Raw genomic sequence first — 20,704 nt, forward strand, 5'->3', positions numbered from 1 at the left:
TCTTCAGAAATCACAATAAAGACTCTACTGTAACTTAAATAGTACTTGTACATCAACTATACTTCAATTAAAAAAAAATCATTAAGTGATTAAAAAAAGATTCTTGCTCACAATTTCCACCCCCTCTGTCTTCTGACCCACCCTGGTGCGTTTCTTTCTGGTTCTCCTTGGTATGATGTGCCCCCTCTTCTCCTGAGCTATGAGTAATAAAATGTCTTTACACAGAAGTCATCTCCTGATTTGTTGGCTTTGCCATTCCTGAGTAATAATAAAACCTAGATTAAAATACGCCCCCAGCCCACTTGCTGAGACTTTGGTTTACAACAGCATAGGCCTGTGGCTGCCATTTGCCCACCAACCTGCCTCTGGATGAAGTCATGTTTGTCAATACCATCTCCAACCAAAGGCCACCTGTGCTTCTCTTGAGACCTAGTCGCTTGCAGCTTACCTATGCTGCACATGCACATGCGGTCCCTCTAAGCCAGGGCTGTCAGCTTTACTCCCATGTCCCCATGAGTCCCAGCGCAGAGCCCAGAGCCCAGAATGCTAAAGGGACGCAGATGAGCTTTCTCTAACACTGAGCCGCAAGGCATGAGCATACCTGCTTCCCTGGGCCATCTGCATGGGGCTCTACTCCCATGCCTGGAACCCCTTCCTGCCTCTGTACACCCTATGGGCAACCCTAGTGTTTTCCCATTCATAAAACAACATGATAATCAAGCTGCCTTCTTCACTGGGGTTCTGCTAGGCAGGCAGCAAGCGTCAGTGAACAGAGCTGGTGGTAGCGCTGTTTCCGTTAAGACTGGGCCACTGTGTGGCCATGGAACTGAGGCTTAGGAGTGAGATCATTGCCTGACGGGTCAGGGAGACCCCTGCTTGCGTGGTCCTGCCCTCGGGCCTGCCCACCAACCCATTGCGGGGCCTTCTTTGGGAGTGGTATTTGAGTGTGCACCCTGCTACTGCCACCAGGCTAAGTGATGGCCCTGGAAACCTCAAATACCCTCAGAGGAGGGCCCTGCAGCCCCTGACACCTGGTACAAGAAGGTGACCTACCTTGGCTGGATCCGTGTCAACCTTAGAAAGGTTGTTCTCGGGGTCTGGCTCCTCACTGCTGCCCTCGCCTGCATCGCTATCAGCCTCCTCCTGTGGAGACTTGCCGCCCAGGGCTGTCCCCGGATGTGGCCCTTTGATGATGGTACCTGGGCCCGCCTCACCGCTGTCCTCACAGAAGTGCTCGCCGACCACGCTGCAGGACGGGCTGTCTATCCCGCTGTCCCGGTTAGGGATCTTAGAGCTGCTGGCCTCACCCACTGAGCTCACGTCCCCAGCAGAGGCCTGGCTGCCAGGGCTCCCAGAGGCGGGCTCCCTATAGTGAGTTCCAGGCCCGACAGGGAGCGCTGGGAGCTTCCCCGGGTCTGTGCCTGGTTGCTCCAGGGAGGAGTTATTAGGCCCAGTGTCTGGCTCCTCCATGGTGGCATTGGGGGCGGGGGGTGTTGAGGAGCCCCCTCCTGGCTCCATCCTCAAAGCTGAGTTCTCCGATCTCTGTGAGGGGCTGGCTGGGGGCTTCCTGTTGGGGAGAAATGAGCACAGTCAGTACCTGCTGGGCTGTGGACCAGCCCCCTCTGGAGAAAGTCAACATGGGGCTGTGCTTGAAACACCCTTGTCAGCCTTAGCTGGCTTTCAGGCAATGGCAAATACAAAGCATTTTATTTTAAAAGTTAATTTCTGCATAGAAAAAGAAGCAAGAGAGAGAGGGATGGAGGGAGGGAAAGAGGGAGGAAGAAAGAGAGAAAAAGAGACAAAGAAAAGAAGGAAGAAAAGAAAGAAAAAAGAGAGGGTGAAAGAAAAAGACAGGACAGGGAGGAATGAATCCTGTAGCATGAAGCTTCCTGCTCCTCAATGAATTAGAAATAAATGCATAACATAATAGCAATAGCCATCTGGAGCACAGTGGGTCTGGTCTGCACCCTGCTTTGGCATCCATGACACTCTATCCTACAAGGTAGCTCTGAGGTGAGGCAGGATCCCCATCAAGACCCTCCCTCCATATCATTGTAGATATCCTGTCTGACAGGTGACCTGACACTTTCCAGAGACCCAGGGGCTGAGGAGCCTGGGTCTTGGGCCCAAATTCCTCCCGCTGCTACATTTACACACTGGGGCTGTTTCATGGTCTCTCGTGGTGCCTCTTCTGGAAAACCTTGTGGGGGGAATGCCCTTCAGGTGTCAGCCAGTCAAGTGTCAGACCCGCACAGAGAGGGTCAAAGGTGAGACTAGCCTGCAGGAGACTGACATTCCCCCACATCTTCTAGTTGAACCCACAGTGGAGCTGCAGAGAAGGACAGCGACCAGGAACAGCAGTCACTTATTCCTGGGTGACAGGTGGGTTACCTGAAGCTAGAAGACTCCACAAGGGCACTGAGGTGAAGGGCGGGTGCCAGGCTCCCTGCTGACTGCTTTCTGGGTCCTTTGGGTTGGCCAGCCCCGGCCTTGCACGAGACTTGGCAGGGGGGGGAGCGATTTGCTGAAAATCTTTTTCTTGCCCAGAGGTTTTGAAATGGAGTAGTTCAGGAAGTTCTAAAAAAAAAGGTGAAAAGAGAATGTCAACCACCTCCTTCACTGGCACTTAGAGCAACCTGGGTGACAGACCTAGTTCTCCCGGGAGAAGATGGAAGGGCAGCTTCAGGCCACCACTCAGGGCAGGGAACCGTTGAGCAGGTCGTAGAGGCGTGTGGGTAGATGGAGCATGGCTGATTCCCTGGCCCCCAGCCCAGGGGAGCATGTATGGCAATGGCCGTGGCACGTAGCAGCTTCTAGGGCCGGCTTAAAACTGGGGCCAGAACTGAGCTTGTCCCCAGTCATGCCATGACTCAGGGAGAAAGGGTCCCTTCGAGTGTGCAGTACCCATCATGACTGAGGGGACCCAGCAGGCATCTCCACATGCCCTCCCAGACACATGCACTTCCTGTGCTCACAGTCACAGTCAGCTCTGCTGTTAGTGGCTTCTTCACACGTTCCCTTCCTCCCTCACTAAACAAAATAAAGAACCATCAGTGGAGGCACAGGTCTCCCTCCCCTCAAGACACACAATCAAAAAGGTGTCCTGAAGCCTGACCCTTGGCCACCCATGCAGCAGAAGGGTCTCCTGGCAGAGGGTGCTCAGAAGAGAAGTGTGACCCACCTCTGCACGCATATGGCCTTGAGGGCTGGTGAGGCCCCAGGAGCCGAGCAAAGATCCAGCCCCTGTGAGTTTCCTGCACTCTTGTTTCCCAGTGCAATCAGATTTCTTCTGAGTCAAGTGACACCAAAACCAGTGCAGGGTGCACATTTAGTATTGCTACTGCCACATTCTTCAAGAACTTAATGGGGAGGAATATCAATATTTCTAAACAGAAAATGCATGCTTTGCCGCATTCTTCTCATAGCACAGAAGATAATCTCCAGTTTCTAGAAATCAGACATGACACAGCAATAAAAATATGCCAGATGGAATTCAGGCCACACAGTCAGCTTTGGCATGTCTAGTGCAGCCATCCGGTGCCAGGTTGAGCCTGCTGCAATCACACCTCAGGGCCTCCTGCTTCTGGTCAAGACTGAATAAATTGGAGCTACTCTCTCACCTGAAGCAACTAAATCATGGGTAAAGCATACAAAACAGCAGTTTGAGAGACACCTTACCCCAGGCAGCAAAGCACAGTGCTTCTGAAGGTAGAAACATGTGCAGTGAGCCCTCTGTCACCCCAACTTCCTGCCTGGAGAAGGGGATCCCAGGTCGACCCCTGAGTGAGGAGACAGAGCTGGGCGTCACAGGGTAGGTGGCTAGAGAGAGAGCTGCGCAGGGTGAGTGCAGAGAACTGACGAGGGCCCTCGGGCTAGCTCAGTGCTTGTGCAAGGAAACTACAAGACTTGAGAAAGAGCTACCTGAGGGGATCAAAGGGAACATCAACTCAGGCTCACACAAAGCTGGGAATAAGCCTGTTTCCACCAGCCAGATTGAAAACCCCAATATCCGCAGGGACTTAGATAACTTGGAAGGGTCTCGCCTCAGTGTAAGGGCATAATTAGCCCCACAGTGAGCTCTACTCAGGTCCCACCTAACAAATACTGATGAATTTTAACAGGAAGTTCCCTCTGTTTACAAGCAACTTAATAGCATCGCTAAACAATGCTCCAGGACAATTATAGAAGTACAGACATATTCAGAATCCAGTAAGGTGAAATTTACAGTGTCTGGCATCCAACCCAAAATTACCAGACATAGAGGGCAAGAATACATAACCCACAGTGAGGAGGAAAAGTCAATGAATTGAAATTGACCTGTATCTGATACAGATGCTAGAATTAGCAGACAAGGTCTTTAAGGCAGCAGCAGTGCCTGCTTTATATTCAAAAGGTCAGCAGAGACACAGAAAATAAAAAAAGATGCATATCCAATTTCTAAAGATGAAAACCACAAGGTGTGAGATCAAAACCCACTGGAAGGGACTGATGGCAGATTAGACATTAAAGAAGAAAAATTAGTGAGTTTGGAGAGACTATAGAAGTTATCTATGTGAAAGAGAGAGTGAATTGTGAGATGCAGAAAAACTATGAACAGCATAATACGTGTGTAACCAGAATACATACGTGGAGTGTTTAAAAAGGAGTGAGCATGAAAAATACTTGAGAAAAAAATGACCAAAGTTGATATCAATTCTACACAAATGTTTTGATCACTGAGGGGAAAAAGGAATATTTCTCAATAATAAGGATGAATCTAGAAAAAAATTATTTCAAGTGAAAAAAAGACAAAGGAAAAGGTGCCCACTTGTTTTTCCATTTACATAGAATTCTAGGAAATGTACCCTAACATGTGGTGCCAGAAAGCAGACCAGGATGTTTCCTGGAAGGAGGGGTAGGTGTGATGTGGGGGTTACAATGGAACACAAGGAAGCCTTCCAGAGTGGACAGGGGTGCTCATCACATGTGTGTGTGTATGTGTGTGTAAGTTGAAACATCCAATTGTACATCTTAAACATATACAGTTAATTGTATGTTGACTATACTTCAAGGAAGGTGATACCTCTGAGTTACAAAGACTTGGTGAGTTGCTAACATTCACCAAAGTGTCATTTCCTTGTTACAGAAGGGACAATAAACTATGCAGAGGACAGTGGCAAGGGGTGTGGCAGGCCCAGAGCCTGGGGAGGCTGCAGCAGCCTGGCTTGCCCGGATCCCCGTCAAGGAGAGGAGTTGTATCCTTCCTCTGGAGGTCCTTCAGGCATGACCATCTATCTTCCAAGGGTTTTTGTGCAAGGGCAGCTGATCAAGGCTTGGCCAGACTGGGAAACCCGGGTCTCGGCATAAAGATATCCTCCAGGGAGCAGAGTACCTGGTGGAGGGTGGTTTTGGTTGCAGAACAACTGAGACCACCCTCTAATCTGACTTAGGAAGCTGCAGGATACAGCCCACAGCCTCGATTGGTCTCCCTGCTGCCTTTCCAAGGCCAAGGTGAGTGCAGGGCAGGCCAGCCCAGTTACAGCCTCCCCTCCTCACAGCTCAGAGGAGCGGAAGACTGAGGGAAGGTTAGGGCAGGGGACACATATGTGCAAGAGTGCCTGCCACACACACACATGCCTTCACACATGTACACACATATGCACACACACATACACATAAACACACATCCAATTACATACACATACACATACACATATATCCCATGTGCCTGGGGATGTGCTGAGCGCTTTTGTATGCTTGCTCAGTTGTAGTCACCAAGGTGTGTGACATTCCATGTCTCAGACAAGGATGCCAAAGCTGATCCTGGCCATGTGGCCTAGGGGAATCAGCACCCAGGAGCTGAGTCTAGCAGACATGCTGCTCTGAACCCCTTGGACTGGGTTCCAGGCTCATTCTGACATGCCCAAGGCCAAAGATGTAAAACCATGCAGGAACCAAGGCGCATTTGTCATTTCTATCTTCCCAGCCACTTACCTCTCTCTTTGAAGCCCTGAGCTCTCTGAGCTGAGAGAGCCTACTCTAGGTGAGTTGAGCCTGCTACTGGACTCAGCCAGGGCCCAGGGCCCCTGACACCCACGGCTGCCACCAGCCAGTATCAAAGGCCCCAAACCTCGGACCAGGGGAGGTGTGGGGACTGAAGAAGCACAGAGAAATTAAATGTGCCCTGCTACCGAGTGCACTGTGCAGCCAGTGGATAGGGTAGCAGGAGGGGTGTGGTCCCTGCCCTGGCGTCCCCAAACTGCTTGGCAGCTGCCTGAGTCAGGCAGGGATAGCCCTGCAGATAGGCCACAATTCTGCTCCACCAGACGCTGGACGTCCCCACTGCGGATGCAATGCAGGAGCTCCCACTAAAATCATCACTATGCCCATCTCACTTGCTGCCTGTCGCCTGGTATCTTGGAGGCCCCAAGTGGGCAGGGATCTCCACCGCTTTGTCACTGACATGGCTTAGTGGCCCCGGAACACGCGGCCCCAGCTGACAGCTATCAGCAGCCATCAGAGGTATGAGCCTGAGAGGAAGCCTTTGAAACAGTTCTAGCCCTGACTGGTTACAGTCCCAGAGAAACCCTGAATGAGAGCCACTGGGATGCACCCCACCAGTCCCAGAATCATGAGAGATGATGGTGCTCAGTGGGGTGGTTGCTTACATGAAGGAGGGAATCCAAACAATCCAAATCCATACTGAAAGCACCATGGGGCAATACCAGAAACTGCTATGTTGCACACACCTACATACAGTTTGCAGGCTGGGGGGTAAGGCTGCAGAAACCTACGAGGCTCTATCAGCAGTGACAAAGGTCTGGTTGTGCTGGCCCTGCCAGATGCAACAATCGATGGCATGTCTGAAAAGCTGCTCCACAACCCAGAGGTGCCTGCACTCCAGTGTTAGGATCCAGAGCACAATACTTGTCTTGGGGTCTCAGCCTAGGAAGTGCTCTGGCTGGCACAGTCTGTGGTCTCCATCCTGTGTGCTGAGAATCCAGAGATGGACACAGACACTGGGGTGCCATATGCTTCAAAATTCAGTTGGGGTCAACGGTACTTCAAGGCAGGATGGGGCTAGCAGAGAGAGGAGGAAAGGAGACTAGTCAACAGCACTGGACCCAACAACAGTCCCACAAAGATTCTTAAAGCCCAAGGCAGCACACAACACTCTACCTCCAACTGGCTATATCATCCTTTTTTAGCAGTCCTAACAGACAAACATGGGCAGGACACCTCACCAGGCTGATGACCTTCAGCCATTAGCATCACCTGAAGCTCCTAGTTCCCCATCATAGGACCTGCTTAGCTACAGAAGGAGTTGGTGAAATCACACAATGAGCCTAGCAGTGATGACATGTGCCCAGAGCTGGGTTGACAGACGTTCAGAGAAAACAAGTCCAAGAACGCAACTGGGTACAGTGTAAGGAGCTGTGACTAAAAGGGCCACATGCAGAGCTACACTGTATGTAGTCAGGTGTGGAAACAGATCATTGTGACGTTTCTTTCTTGCTCTCTTCTTTGGCCATGCTGCCTGGCATGTGGGATTTAGTTCACCGACCTGGGCTCCAAACCATGCCCCCTGCAGTGGAAGTGTGGAGTCTTAACTACTGAACTGCCAGGGAAGTCTCTGTACTGCTTCAACTTAATCTTTTTTTTATGTGTATATTTACTATTTTTTCTTTATTTCCTTTTTTTATTTTTAAATTTTTTATGCTTATTTCTGATTCATATTTTGTTTCTGTTTCTATTTTACTTTCATCTAGAAGGAGAATAAGTATAAATATTACAGACACTATGCATTGCCATACATCAAAAGCAACTACAGAAATAAAATTACAACCTTGGAAATAAAAAGTAAAATCCTTTCTTGCATAGGCATCTAAATGTATGATAAATCAAATAGAATCTCAGGAGTGAGCACTGCAAAATTATTGGAGCTTTGCCATAGTTTTAAAATGTTTTGTAATCAAGTTTTTTTGGGAAAAGAGTTTATCGCCACAGCACCCAAGACCCCTCGGCCCACACTCAGGGTGAGGTAACAGGGGCTCCTTGTTCCATTCTGACCTCTCCCATGGGGCACCCTGGGCTCACTAAATATTCCTCTCTACTTTTGATTGTGTTTAAAATTTTTATTTAAAAAATCAATGAATCAAAACAGATAAGAACTTTCCAACAGCTTCCAGTTGACACTGAAAACCCTAACACAGATATGACCCTGCCTCTCCCTCCACGCTGAGCCACTTCAGGGGCCTTTGGAAGGCCCTCGCTCTGGAGGAACAGCCTAGCCCAGCACCCCGCACTCATTCCCTGCTCTGTGATAGGCCTTCCTCGGAAGAGAACTCCTTCCTCCACAGCTCCTACCCGCCAGGCTCACCCACACCTCCCCACTCCTCTCCCCGCCGGCTGCAGACCACACAGGTGGAAATCTTACCTCCTTCGTGTGGTCTGCCACCTGGCAAACAGCAGGGCTCAGTAAACATGTTCAGTGAGTAAGTGAATAGATGAATTTGAATCAGCATCTCAGTTTTATTTCCTTCTAACGTGTACTTTTATATAGCCCTACAAAAATATGCTCTGGTCAAGTCCAAATTTTTCAAAATACAAAATGCAAATCAAGATTACAGAAGGTCAAACCCCATCTCCTACTGTCCATCACTTGACAGCCCCACATCATCTCATCTAACTGCATGGTGACCATCTCAGGTAATTACAGTGAAATGGAGGCCTAGACGGTGGATTTCACACCCTCAAAGCTGCATGGCTGCACCAACAAGAGCTCTGGGTCCTGGACACCAAGGGGCTCCAAGTAGCCCCCACCAAACCCCCCAGAAGTGATGTACAAGGTTGGTTACCATCCACTTCACTGGGAACCTAAGCAACCAGTCATCGCCACCATACATAAGGGCTCAGACAGGGGACAGCAACCCAGACAGAGGAAACAGTGTCCCAACAGAGGAAACAGCATCTCTGCTAGAGGGAACAATATCTCAGACAGAGAGAACAGTATCGCAGGCAGAGGGACCAGTGTCCCAGACAAAGGGAACAGCCTCAGACAGAGGGAAGGGCCCAAAGCAAACAAGAGTGAGTCATGCCATCTGCAGAGCTGGCAGTGCCTAGGTGTGTGAGCCCAGAGGGGGAGGGGACAGGGTTTGGGGGTTGGAGCCAGGATGGATCTCATAGCTGTAGGCAGCCAGGGAGTCAGGCAGGTGAGTGACACCCCATTCAGGTTTGGGTTTCACATCTGTGCTATGGTCAATACTGCTCCAAGGTGATATTTTTACTCCCAGCTCATCCACTTTTCCATGGACCTGTTTCCTCATCTGTCAGTGCGGTCATCAGAGCCCACCTGGAGCAGGTGGCAAGCAAGCAGAAAGGCAAGTGTTCCTGGCACTTGACTGTGATCCTGGCATGCTCTTGGAGACTCCTCTGTGATCACTGTTCTGAGTCCAGCAACAATCCCTACCCTAGGCTCTCAAGGAGCTCAGGGCAGCAAGACCTCACCTTTCCTTTGGGGCCTTGCTCAGCACCTCATCTCAGCTCTAACCTCAACAGACCTACCACAGTCTAGGCTTCTGTGTGTGCAGAGCTTATAATCCTGTCCAGCTTTGGGGGCCATTGCATATTCGGAGGTGCTGGTTTTGTGTGGAAACAGACATCAGTGCGAGTTGCGGAACCAGGGCCTCTGGCCTCCTGCAACTACCCAGCCGAAGACAAACCACTTCCTCCCCTCAGCACCCAGCCCCACCCAGCCCCAGGGCCACTTGCCAATCAAGTTTTCAGGCTCCAAAGGTTTGAGTTTGGGCCCAGCTTGTCAGCTTACAGTCCATGGTCGGGGGCAAGTGATGGGCCTCAGTTTCTCAGTTTCCTCTCCTAAAAGAGTGGTGGAGCAGAGTCACTGTGGGATTTGTCTGAGGACTAATGTGAGGAACAGCAGAGCTTCCCTGAGCACACCCAGCCTCCCAGGGCTGTGCTCACCTCTGGAGCCTGGCCCCACTCAGATCCCACTTCACATATGGGAAAGTTGGGTGGTAGAATCAGTGACCCATAGTCACAGAGCCGGGGGAGGGACTGCAAGCCAAATGTCCCAGTGGGCCATGAACATCACCAGGATACCAGCCACCTGCTGCCACATACTCAGGTTCCCTCCTCCAATGAAAACCCCAGACCCATCTTTCCACCTCCCAGGGGGAATCCACAGCACCTCACTGACCCCAAGAAACTGTAAACGGGCTGATGGTTTGCGATCACTGGGACTCCCACGCTGCAAACGCCAGTGTCCTAGGAGCCAAGTGCTCTGGGTACAGTTGCCCTAGAACACACCCCCTCAGTACAACTGGCACAAACACAGCTGCCTCTGGCACCCCATGGCTGCCCATCACCCTCCCTGAGGCCAGGGTGGCCTGGCCACCATCCTGCACTCTCTGGGCACAGTATGGGGTTCTGAAGAGGCTCTGACAGGCTCAGCCTTGCCTCCTAGCAGCCCATCATAGACAGGCCCTGTCAGGACCTAAAATGCAGATTGCAGAGGAATCTTCTGAAGCCCCACAGTCTCTAGGGACTGTGTTTGGGACCACTGATCCCTTCTCCGTAGGTCCAGGCTATTCAGGGACCCCAGCCCTCAGGTTCATCTTTGCTAGAGTCTAAACTGCCACAGAACACTCAACAGTGTGCTGCTCGGTAAGCTCACTCACTGCTCAGCGACTAGTTACAAATCATGCCAGAGGCACCAGAGGAAGACAGCGCTCACAAGACGCCGCTCGGCGCCACCACGGCAGCTTCCTGCCTTCGAGACATCCGACCCCAAATGACTACTGCTCTGAACTTTCCCTGACCCCGAAAGTGCCCCTTACGGGACCAGCAGACGCTCTCTGGGCTGGCGAAGACCCCGGAGCCAGCACCACTCACCTGTCGTCTGCGGCGCACGTACTTCTCTTCAGGACTGACTTCAGGCAGCAGCAAAACACAACTTCCTTTTGCTGGTTTTCGCAATATGGGTCACTAAACTACTGTGCATTTGCATTTCCGCACTATCACACACTCAAGCTCACTGGTTCTCCCCTTGCGTTACATGCAAAAATACAGCCCCAATCAGCTGGAATGCTGTCTGAGGACCAGGCAATGCTGGCCGCGAGGTGGCCTGCGGTGGTTTAAAGTTTAACAGGCTGCTCCGGGTGCCCCAAGTGGTTCCAGTGTGGAGGCCACAGCCGTCCTGCCTCTGCCGCTATCGGTTTTTCTAAGCAGACTTCCAGGTGCCCATCTCTCAGAACTTCAGAGAGGGGGCATCCAGTGGGTGCAGTGCCTGAGCAGCGGGGCTGGCTCCAGACCATCCAGGCTGTGGCTCCTAGATCAAAGAAATGGCCCAATTGGCCACCAGAGGCTTTCTTGAATTTTCTTGGGTGGCAACAGTGAAAAATGTCCATAGACTGTTGGAAAATTGAAAATGGATTGTTTCAAGGTGCTCCCAGGGGTGAAGCCAGTCACGCCCCCATCCCAATTTCCTAAGGAGACCTGTCCCATATTTGATGATCTGGCTGCTCCAGCCAGATCCAGCCCTTCCTAGCACCTAGAGAGGTCTCCATGACTTTTAGAGTGAAAAGTAAATATATGAAGATACAAGATTGGTACAAGGCTTAGACCACAAATTCTGGTTTAAATGATGGATTCTTCATCCAGACTTATACGTTTTTTAAAAAGCAAAGAGATTTCTCTGGACCTTGGTTTCCTTGTTTTATGGGGGTCGCCATAGAGCCCCCTCAGAGGCAATACCTCACACACAGGGATCGTGTGAGTATAACGAATGAAATCATTGAAGGGGCCAGTTAATGAGATAATTTCTCCAGTCCATACTGACCTCCCTTGGCACACCACACAGCCGTGTTTCTCCATGGGTTCCCAAGGGATGCCCACAGCAGCTGGAGAGGGGATTTGCTTCTACTCTCTGTTCTTTTAAATGTTTACCAGTTGTTTGGGAGGGGGTAGTCTGAGAGATGCTACCCACTTTCACCTCCAGATGTTCTTCCTTTCAACCAAAGACTTGAAGAATTCTATGACCAAGACACTGATAAGCTCTTGCTCACCTCCATGGCTCATGGCAGTGAAATCCACCATGTGTCAGGCCCTATGGATAGGACCACCTTGGGGCCAGGTCCAGCTCCAGAATACATGAGTGCATTTTCTCCAGAAATCTGAAGACCAGCGTTAAGATGAGTTCCATCTGGCCCCCAGCCATCACTGTGGACTGAGAGCAGCTCAGTCAGCAAGTGATGGAAGAGAGGGTGGCCTATGTCTCAGGGGTACCTGGTTTCACATCCTGGCTGATAGGGTGTGTCACCTCCATACATCACAGAGCCCCTTGGAGCCCCAATTCTTCTCATAAAATGGAGATAGTATAGGATGCGTGGTTGGAGTTTTGTGAGGAAAGAGAGCTTGGCCTGGGGTAGATCAGCCATCCGAGTGCTTCCAGCCCAGGCTGGCAAGGACGGTGCCTGCCACCATCTCCCAGCACAGCCCTCCCCCTTGTTGACATCCCTAAGCCAGAGGACTGGCAAGGGGACTCATCAGGACCTGGATACCCAAGCCCAGATCTCTGCTGTACAGAAATGGCCCAAAAAGGCAGAGATGAACCCTGGCAGCACAGCTGCAGACCAGGTATAATGATCCAGGGGTCATGTGGTGGCAGAGTATGCTGAAAAGAAGAACTGGGGTAAAGTGCCCTCTCATCCTGGGGGCAGGGGATTCTCCACTGGGAGTGACACCCTCCAACAAGAAGCATGTTTGTGGCAGCCATGCCCCAAGAAGGATCTTGGTGGCCCCACTCTGCTACAGCTGTGCCCACTTTGAATAGGGTTGCTGCAGTAATACAGTCAATAGGACACCGCAGAAATATCAAGGGTAACTTCTGAGACCAGGTCAGTCACCACATTGCAGCTTCTGCCTTTATCTCTTGGGCGCTTACTCTGGGGGAGCCAGCCACCATGTCGTGATGGTGCTCAAGCTGCTCTGATGAGAGCCCCATGTGGGGAGGAGCTGGGCACTCAGCCAACAGCCAGCACCAAATTGCCATGAGGTAATGAATCATATGGACGTGCACCCTTGGCCCCAGTCAAATCTTTGGGTAAGACTACGACCTCGCTAAGGTCTCCAAGCCAGAGACAAACTGCACCAAAATTCCTGACTCACCAAAACTGAGTTGGTAAGTTTTGTCTTACATCACTCAGTTTTGGACATTTCATTATGCAATAGATAGATCCATTATGCAATGATATAAAATGATCATCAGGAAATGCATGAAGGGTGACTTACGGTCAGGGGGCATCAGCCCAAAGTGAAGAGATGACTACAGGGTATTAACGGCACACAGTCCTATTCCTCTATCCAATTATTCCAATAATGACCCAGTGATTCAAACTGTGTCCTCATCCCTGAAGGGTTCCCTGGTAACAATGGTGAAGGCTCTTCCCTTCACCACTCTTTGTGACCGTGAATAGCTTCATGAGTCAGAGGCTCTTCAGCGGAAGGCCAGGTTCCCCAAACTGCATCCCTCTGCCCATCCATCCTCCAAAGGGGACGCCCAGACTCCCCCAAGTTGCTCGCCACACAGGAAGCAGCACTGATCATGAGTGCTCCCCCACATGGTCCCTGCTTTGCCCCAGAAACTCCCAGCCCCACCTAGCAGGACAGCTGGCAAAGACTGAGGAACAGCCCATCTGAGGAAGGCAGAGGAACTCTGAAAGCTGTCACTAAAAGGGAACTTGTGGAATCAAAGGCTGGAGAGAGTGGGTGAGCAGAGACCTTTCTACCAGGGGAATATCCATTCATTTCACTCAAGAGGTGATCCAAAGGGAGAGAGCCCCAAGCCAGCCAAGAGAAACTGGTCTGGGGCACGGTGAATGGGGCCCAGCCCATATCTTAACGTGGGGCTGCTGCTTAGCACCAAGACCACACAGAGGAGGATATGACAGTCTCTTGGAATAAGGGACTGGTCAGAGAGGAACCCAGGAAGATCTCATGATTTGACTTCTTCTGTGTTATGATTCCTATTCATCTTGTGTGAAACTCATAGGATTTAAACTACATTAAATAATTCAAGATGCAGTCACAGTGGCAAATGTGAATTTCCTTACTAGTTGTTTTGAAATGTACAACATAGGACTCTGAGTGTCGAAGTGTAATACATTGAGAGTGTCAACAGAGATAAGGCACTTGTTTGGCAGCATCCTAGGAAAGACTGGGAACAGAAGGGGTGATTGATCGAGACAAGACCCCCAGAGTAACTGTTACATCTACTGACTGACTTCTTAAAAGCTCAGACCACTGAGCCAAATGACTTAACGCCTCTTTGCTGGAGGACCCAACTCCACACTGCTGAGTGTTGTTCCAGATGGCCCTGCCAGAGGCTTTGCTGCAAAGCCACTTCCCACTCACGCTTGGTCAAGGGCTCTACTGCTGTACCAGAGACTGATGGTCATGCTGAGATACCTCCTCCCGGGACTTTCTCCTGGAGTGGTTTGTTACCCCCTTTCCTATTTTCTTCCTACTTTGACTAAGCTGTGTTGTGACCTGATGGTGTGCAAAAAACTGTGAGGTGTGTTGGCTGCATTTTGTGTGCCTCCAATCCTGTGACTGCTACCTGGTCTTACTGCTGTGCCCTCAACAAACGGGTCTGCACAAAGGACAGTGGAAAGAGTGAAGAAAGAGACCTTGGGTGGTAAATCCAGGGTTTATGGAGTCTCTGTATATATTTGTTTGTCTCTATGTTCATTAGTTTCCTGCTCAAACCTGAACTCCCTGATTCACTGTTTACTCCAGGAGTGTATACAACGCCTGTTGTGTCCTAGCTCAAGGCACACAGAGGTCACCCCAAACGGGTATTTTTATAGTATAAAATATTAAACATAAAATGGCCACATACAGTTGTATCTTATCCGCATTTATTTGAGCGTGAGGAATATGGAACAGTATTGAGAGTGAAGTGACCACGTCTTATTACTCCCAACCTCCCCTGCAGATGGTGGGCCATGTTGCCAGCCCTGGGCAATGGGAATGACATGCTCCCTTCAGGCTTGGCCTCTCAAAAAATGTTCTCAAAATCTTCCAGTTCGCTCTTCCCCATCTGCCGGGCAAATGCATAGAAGTCGGGCCAGTAGCCATCAGACGAAGGGGACTGGACTCCAGATTGTCAACGAGCTAAGCTGGACTGTGTCTCCCGTAACTCCTCTGTGGGGACGTGAGTTAGGGATAGTCACAGGGGAAATTTGCACAGTATCTGGGAGATGAAAGTGAAGCAATGCCTCCCTTTCTGAAGGTCACTGTGATTAGATGAGAGAGACCCAAACAAGAGCCATAGAAGATTCCAGTTCACCCCATTCCTCTCTGCTCATTGTCCAGAGCTACATCTCCCAATCAGCAGTGCCCCTTCACGGTTCTTGTCTGCTGGCACACCTGCCGGAAGACCCTTCTTTCCTAGCTGGTATTTTCAAAGCACATACCTGAGCCAGACTCCACCTGGACTGGATTTGTCAGGTAACTTGGCACCCATTGGCCCACCCCAAATGCTGCTTGGAGTCAGATCAACTGCCAGGGTCCTTTGAGCATGCAGAAGTTTCACTGGCTGTGGACATCTGATGGCCCCAGAGCATGCAGAGTCAAACATGTGGTCAAGCTTCACTGAGGTTTTCCTGCAGACAGGGGACAACAAAAGCACTAGCTCTGGGCAAAAATCACCTCTCACCTGTACTGTATGTGGCATTGAGCTTTGAGATCGTAACTAAGCCCATGAGAGATTCTGAAGATGTTTAAGACACTTTCATGGGAACAAATTCAGATTTTACTCACAGTTGCCAGCAATGGAAAAGCACCTGCTAGAAAAGGGAAGGCCTAGCCCGCCTGCATACATTCTGAGTGGGCGCTCAAAGATCTCAAATCCTCTGACCATAGCAGGGTGGAGAACAGAGGCTCCGGCTTCCTTGTCACCAGAAGTGGCAGGGCTGGGAGTAGCTTCATCCTCTCGCCTGTACTGATCTGAGCTGAACTAGCTCTTGCTGTCCTGCAGTACTGTAGGTGTAAGCAACCTCTCCTGGGACACTCCTGTGAGCTATCAGATGTCCATTCTGGACCATGGGCATTGAGCAATCATTGCTTTGGTACTGGGCAACTTGGAATACACCCGGGGAGCCACTCTTCTGGATGGTCCAAGAGCTGTCAGCTCCACTGTTCTCCCATCAGAGACCCTACTCTCAGCCTTGCTACTGGCCCCTGTATGCGCCCCCTCACCTCTGCCCCACAGTCCCCCCGTGTCCTTTGGGATCAGAACCACAGAGTCAATACCACTTCAGTGTCCCTGATAGGGTACTCTGCCATCACAGTGACCCAGAGTGGGCATCAGCAAATCCCTTCTAACCAGCCAGGTGGCAGGCAGCCCCTACTGCACAGCAGTGCAAAACCAAGAAAGGGCCTGCAAAGTAGTTCTGACCAACAGGGGAAGTACTATTGTTCCAGCACCTTTAGAAATTTTGTCAGAACATTGAAAATCTCACACTGTTACTATAAATATAGAAAGATGAAAAATAGTAAAACCAACATTCATTCATTATGTTGTGACAAGACATTAAAAACATTAAGAATTAAGGTACTTTATTTCTTCATAGAAAAACTTACATTGTTCAAAAAAAAAAAAACTTATACAAAGAGAAACTAATTCTCTCTTCAATTGCTCAATCTGTTACAACTGCTCTATTGTAAACAAATGTACCACTCTGGTGGGAGACATTGTTAATAAGAAAGCTATATATGTTCAGGGGTGGGGAATATACTGGAATATCCCTTTTCCCTCTTAACGTTGCTGTGAAAGTAAAACCACTCTAAATTTTTTTTAAATTTAAAAATCCAATATAGTAAATAAAATATTATAGCCCAGATTGGATGCTGGTGAAATCTGACTACAAACTGTAGTTTGTGGTATTTAAATGTCAGGCGAGTGTATGCTCCTCGGTTCTTTGTCTCGTCACAACAAAGATTTGGAGTGACGTCACCAATGCCAATTTCTTGACAAATGGAACCTAGTTTTGTAGATGCCCATGTTGTGGCAAGCTGGGTGAAGGTTATAGGAATTTACATTATCTTTGCAGCTTGTCTGTACATCTAAAACTACTCCATAATCTAGGGATTATGAATTCAGTACTGAATATTTTAATGAGATGGAACAATCCTGTTGTAAGGCCATAAGCAAGTTAGCTTTCTCTCAAAATCTTGCCTCTTATGACATTTCACATTCTAAATAACTGTCTAGTTCATGTGTCAGTGAGGCAGCATGAAAGACAAAAGGATGATAAAAACAGCTACCAAATGTAAAGCAATTTATTTACTGTTACCAGATATGTGGAGTTAGATGAGTTAATTTGACTCAACCTAAATTTGACTTTATTGCAAAATGGTTCAGTTTTTTAATTTTTTAAAGATTCAGATGGCTGATCTGATCTGCCGTCAGATGAGCCACTATCATTTGAGCCAGATGAGGATGCTGCTGAGTGGAACTGTGAAATGATCCAGAACCCAATAGCTCTGGGCAAAGGTCAGGAACAGATAATCACAGAAAAAAGGAAGTGGCTCCACCTCATATGTAATGAGGGAACTACAGATCACAGTTACACTGAGATAATTTTTCTCCCAGTCAGACTAGCAGACTGAGGGAGGAGGGAGGTAAGGCATGGGAGGAGGCTCTTTCCACATGGCCGGTAGGAGAGTGAAATGACACATTTGCCCTTTGACCCGGCATTCACCTCTCTGGTGAACGCAGGCATTCTGCAGGCACAGTTCTGCAGGCTCACCTGCACAAGTATACAACAACAGTGCGTCATGCGGTTCCCTGCATCAGGGCTGGTAAGAGCAAGGCTGGAAACAACCAAGACCCACCTAGGAGCGACTTGTTGATAAACCACATGGCCACCTGCTAACTGCAGAGGGAAATATGCACAATGAGGGGGATCTGGCAAAACTGCCTTAAAGGATGATGTAGCTAGTCACTAAAATGGAATGATCAGAGCCTGAGTCACACAATAGGAAGTACCTAGCCACAAAATGTTCCATCTGTGAGCTCTGAAAGTTTTTTTTTTTTAAGATAGTTCTGACCAAAAAAAGTCTGCCTATATATACAGAGAGAAAGAGGGAGTAAATATGGGGAAATGTTGACACTTGCTGAATCAATTCTTATAATTTTTCTGTAAGTTTGAAAAATGTTTAAAAGCAGTTTAAAATGGGTTACCCATACAGAACAAGAGGAAAGGGATGGATGAAGATAGGGGTGGGAGTGAGATTTCTCTTGTATCATTTTATTTTTCTAGCCATATAATCATATTAGCCATTTTTTTTCATTTAATCATTTTCTCAGAATAAGATAATTAAACAAAAAAATTCTACTTCTTCATATGATTTGTCTCCATGACAAAGCACAGAAGCAAGACATGAGATAGCACTCCAGAGGCACCAAACGCTGGAGGTTGACTTGGAAAGGGGCAGTATAGTGCCTGGGGTGCACCATTCCCCTGCTCCGCACCTTCTTGTGCAAAGCAGTCTGGAGCCTCGACCAATACAAGGATGGCAACACACAGCTTACACCTCCTCCCACCCAGCCGTGCCCACTCCAGGTGTCAATCCTTCATGCTCACACAGATGAGAAAGGACATGCAACACAGTCATAATTGTAATAGGTGAGACTTGGAGGGGTTCTGTATGTCCACCAACAGAGAACTAGTTCAATAGATTACCACAGCACAGGTCTTACTATAAAATATAAAACAATTTAATTTATTAAGTAAAATGATTACTGTAATAATATTAAATACAAAATCAAGACACTGTGATGATAATTGGCATTGTTGTTGTTCAGTCAACAACAAAAGAGTTATTTGACTCTTTGTGACCCCATGGACTACAGTGTGCTGGGCTTCTCTGTCCTTCACCATCTCCCAGCATATTGGCATGCAGATAGAGAAATAGATCAATGGAACAGGGTAGAGTCCAGAAATGGACTCATGTTCACTTGGTCAGGTGATTTTCAGTGAAAGTGCCAACAGCTGTCAATGAGAAAGGAAAACCACTCAACAAGCTGGAATGATTGGTTATCTATATGGGAAAATGAACCTTGACACACCACTCACACCACACATGTGAAAATAACTAGAAGTGAATCACAGTCTTAACTGAAAACACCAAAACTAAAACTAAATAGGTGAAAACATACATGCATTAGAAATAAGCAACAATTTCTTAGGCTAAAAAAGACACTAGCCATACAATAAAAACTTGACAAATGAATTTCATCAACCTGAACAACCTGTGCTCATCAAAAGGCTCCATTAAGAAAATGAAAAGGCAAGTCATAAAAAGAAAGAAAATATTTGTAATACATCTATCTGACAAATGACTTGTATCCAGAATATATAAAGAATTCTTACAAAGACAGTATGGAGATTCCTCAAAAAACTGGGAGTAGAACTACCATATGGCCCAGCAATCCCACTACTTGGCATATATCCTGAGGAAACCAAAATTGAAAAAGGCACACGTACCCCAGTGTTCACTGCAGCACTATTTACAATAGCTAGGACATGGAAGCAACCTAGACGTCCATCATCAGATGAATGGATAAAGAAGCTGTGGTATATATATACCATGGAATATTACTCAGCCATAAAAAGGAATGCATTTGAGTCAGTTCTAGTGAGGAGGATGACCCTAGAGCCTATTATACAGAGTGAAGTAAGTCAGAAAAAGAAAAACAAATATTGTATAGTAACACATAATATGGAATCTAGAAAGATGGTACAGATGAACCTATTTACAGGGGCAACAATGGAGACAGATATAGGGAACAGACTTATGAACACAGGTCGGCAGTGGGGGAGGAAGGAGAGGTTGGGACAAATGGAGAGAGTAACACAAAAGCATATATACTACCATGTGTAAAACAGATAACCAATGGGAATTTACTATATGACTCAGGGAACTCAAACTGGAGCTCTGTAACAACCTAGAGGAGTGGAAAGTGGGGGGAGGGGGTCTGGGAAGGAGGCTAAAGAGGGAGGGGACACATGCATACCTATGACTGACTCGTGCTGATGGATGGCAGAGGTCAACACAATATTGTGAAGCACTTTTCCTTCAGTTGAAGATAAGTTAAAAAGAAAAAAAGAATTCCTACAAATCAAATAAGAAAAAAAGACAAGTGATCTAATAAAAACAATTTCTTGAGGAAAGACCAAAGTAAGTACTCGACTAAGTTATTTAAATAGAAAAAAGCACATGGGAAAGTGCTCAACATCACCTGTCATCAGGGAAATGCAAATTAATTTCACAGTGAGATATCACCATGCCCCACCAGAAGGGCTACAATGTAAAAGACTGACAGTACTAAATGTTGACAAGAATGCTGAGCAAACAAATCTCATATAGTGTTGGTGGAAGCATAAAATTTTACAACTGTTTTGGAAAACTGCTTGGCATTTTCTTATGAAGTTAAACATACATTTGCCCTATGACCCAACAATGGCACTCATAGGGGGTCTACCCAAGAGAAAACATTTGTCCTCACAAAGACCTGGTCACAAAAGTCTATAGAAGCCCTGTTCATAATAGTTCAAAATTGGAAAAAAACCCAAGTGGCCATCAACAGGAGAATGAATAAATGAAGTGTGGTGTAGCCATAATATGAAACAAAAAGGAA

The 20,704-nt window shown here is 48.1% G+C and overlaps 1 protein-coding gene across 3 annotated transcripts in view; it reads right to left on the minus strand.

Moving 5' to 3' along the window:
- The window catches only part of FGD3 (FYVE, RhoGEF and PH domain containing 3), a 61,853-nt gene that overhangs the window by 29,688 nt on the left and 11,461 nt on the right, over positions 1-20,704 (minus strand). For 2 of the 3 annotated variants that reach the window (XM_020915653.2, XM_020915650.2), the window contains exons 1-3: positions 10,891-11,137; positions 2,392-2,577; positions 1,054-1,567 (exon numbers count right to left, since the gene is read on the minus strand). In XM_020915653.2, coding sequence (XP_020771312.2) covers positions 1,054-1,518 — 465 coding nt within the window. In that variant the 5' untranslated portion in view covers positions 1,519-1,567; positions 2,392-2,577; positions 10,891-11,137. Of the gene's footprint in view, positions 1-1,053; positions 1,568-2,391; positions 2,578-10,890; positions 11,138-20,704 lie in introns of those variants that run through there. The other variant, XM_070459449.1, reaches the window with a different exon arrangement.

Source organism: Odocoileus virginianus, chromosome 31 (assembly GCF_023699985.2).
Source record: "Odocoileus virginianus isolate 20LAN1187 ecotype Illinois chromosome 31, Ovbor_1.2, whole genome shotgun sequence".
NCBI lineage: Eukaryota > Metazoa > Chordata > Mammalia > Artiodactyla > Cervidae > Odocoileus > Odocoileus virginianus.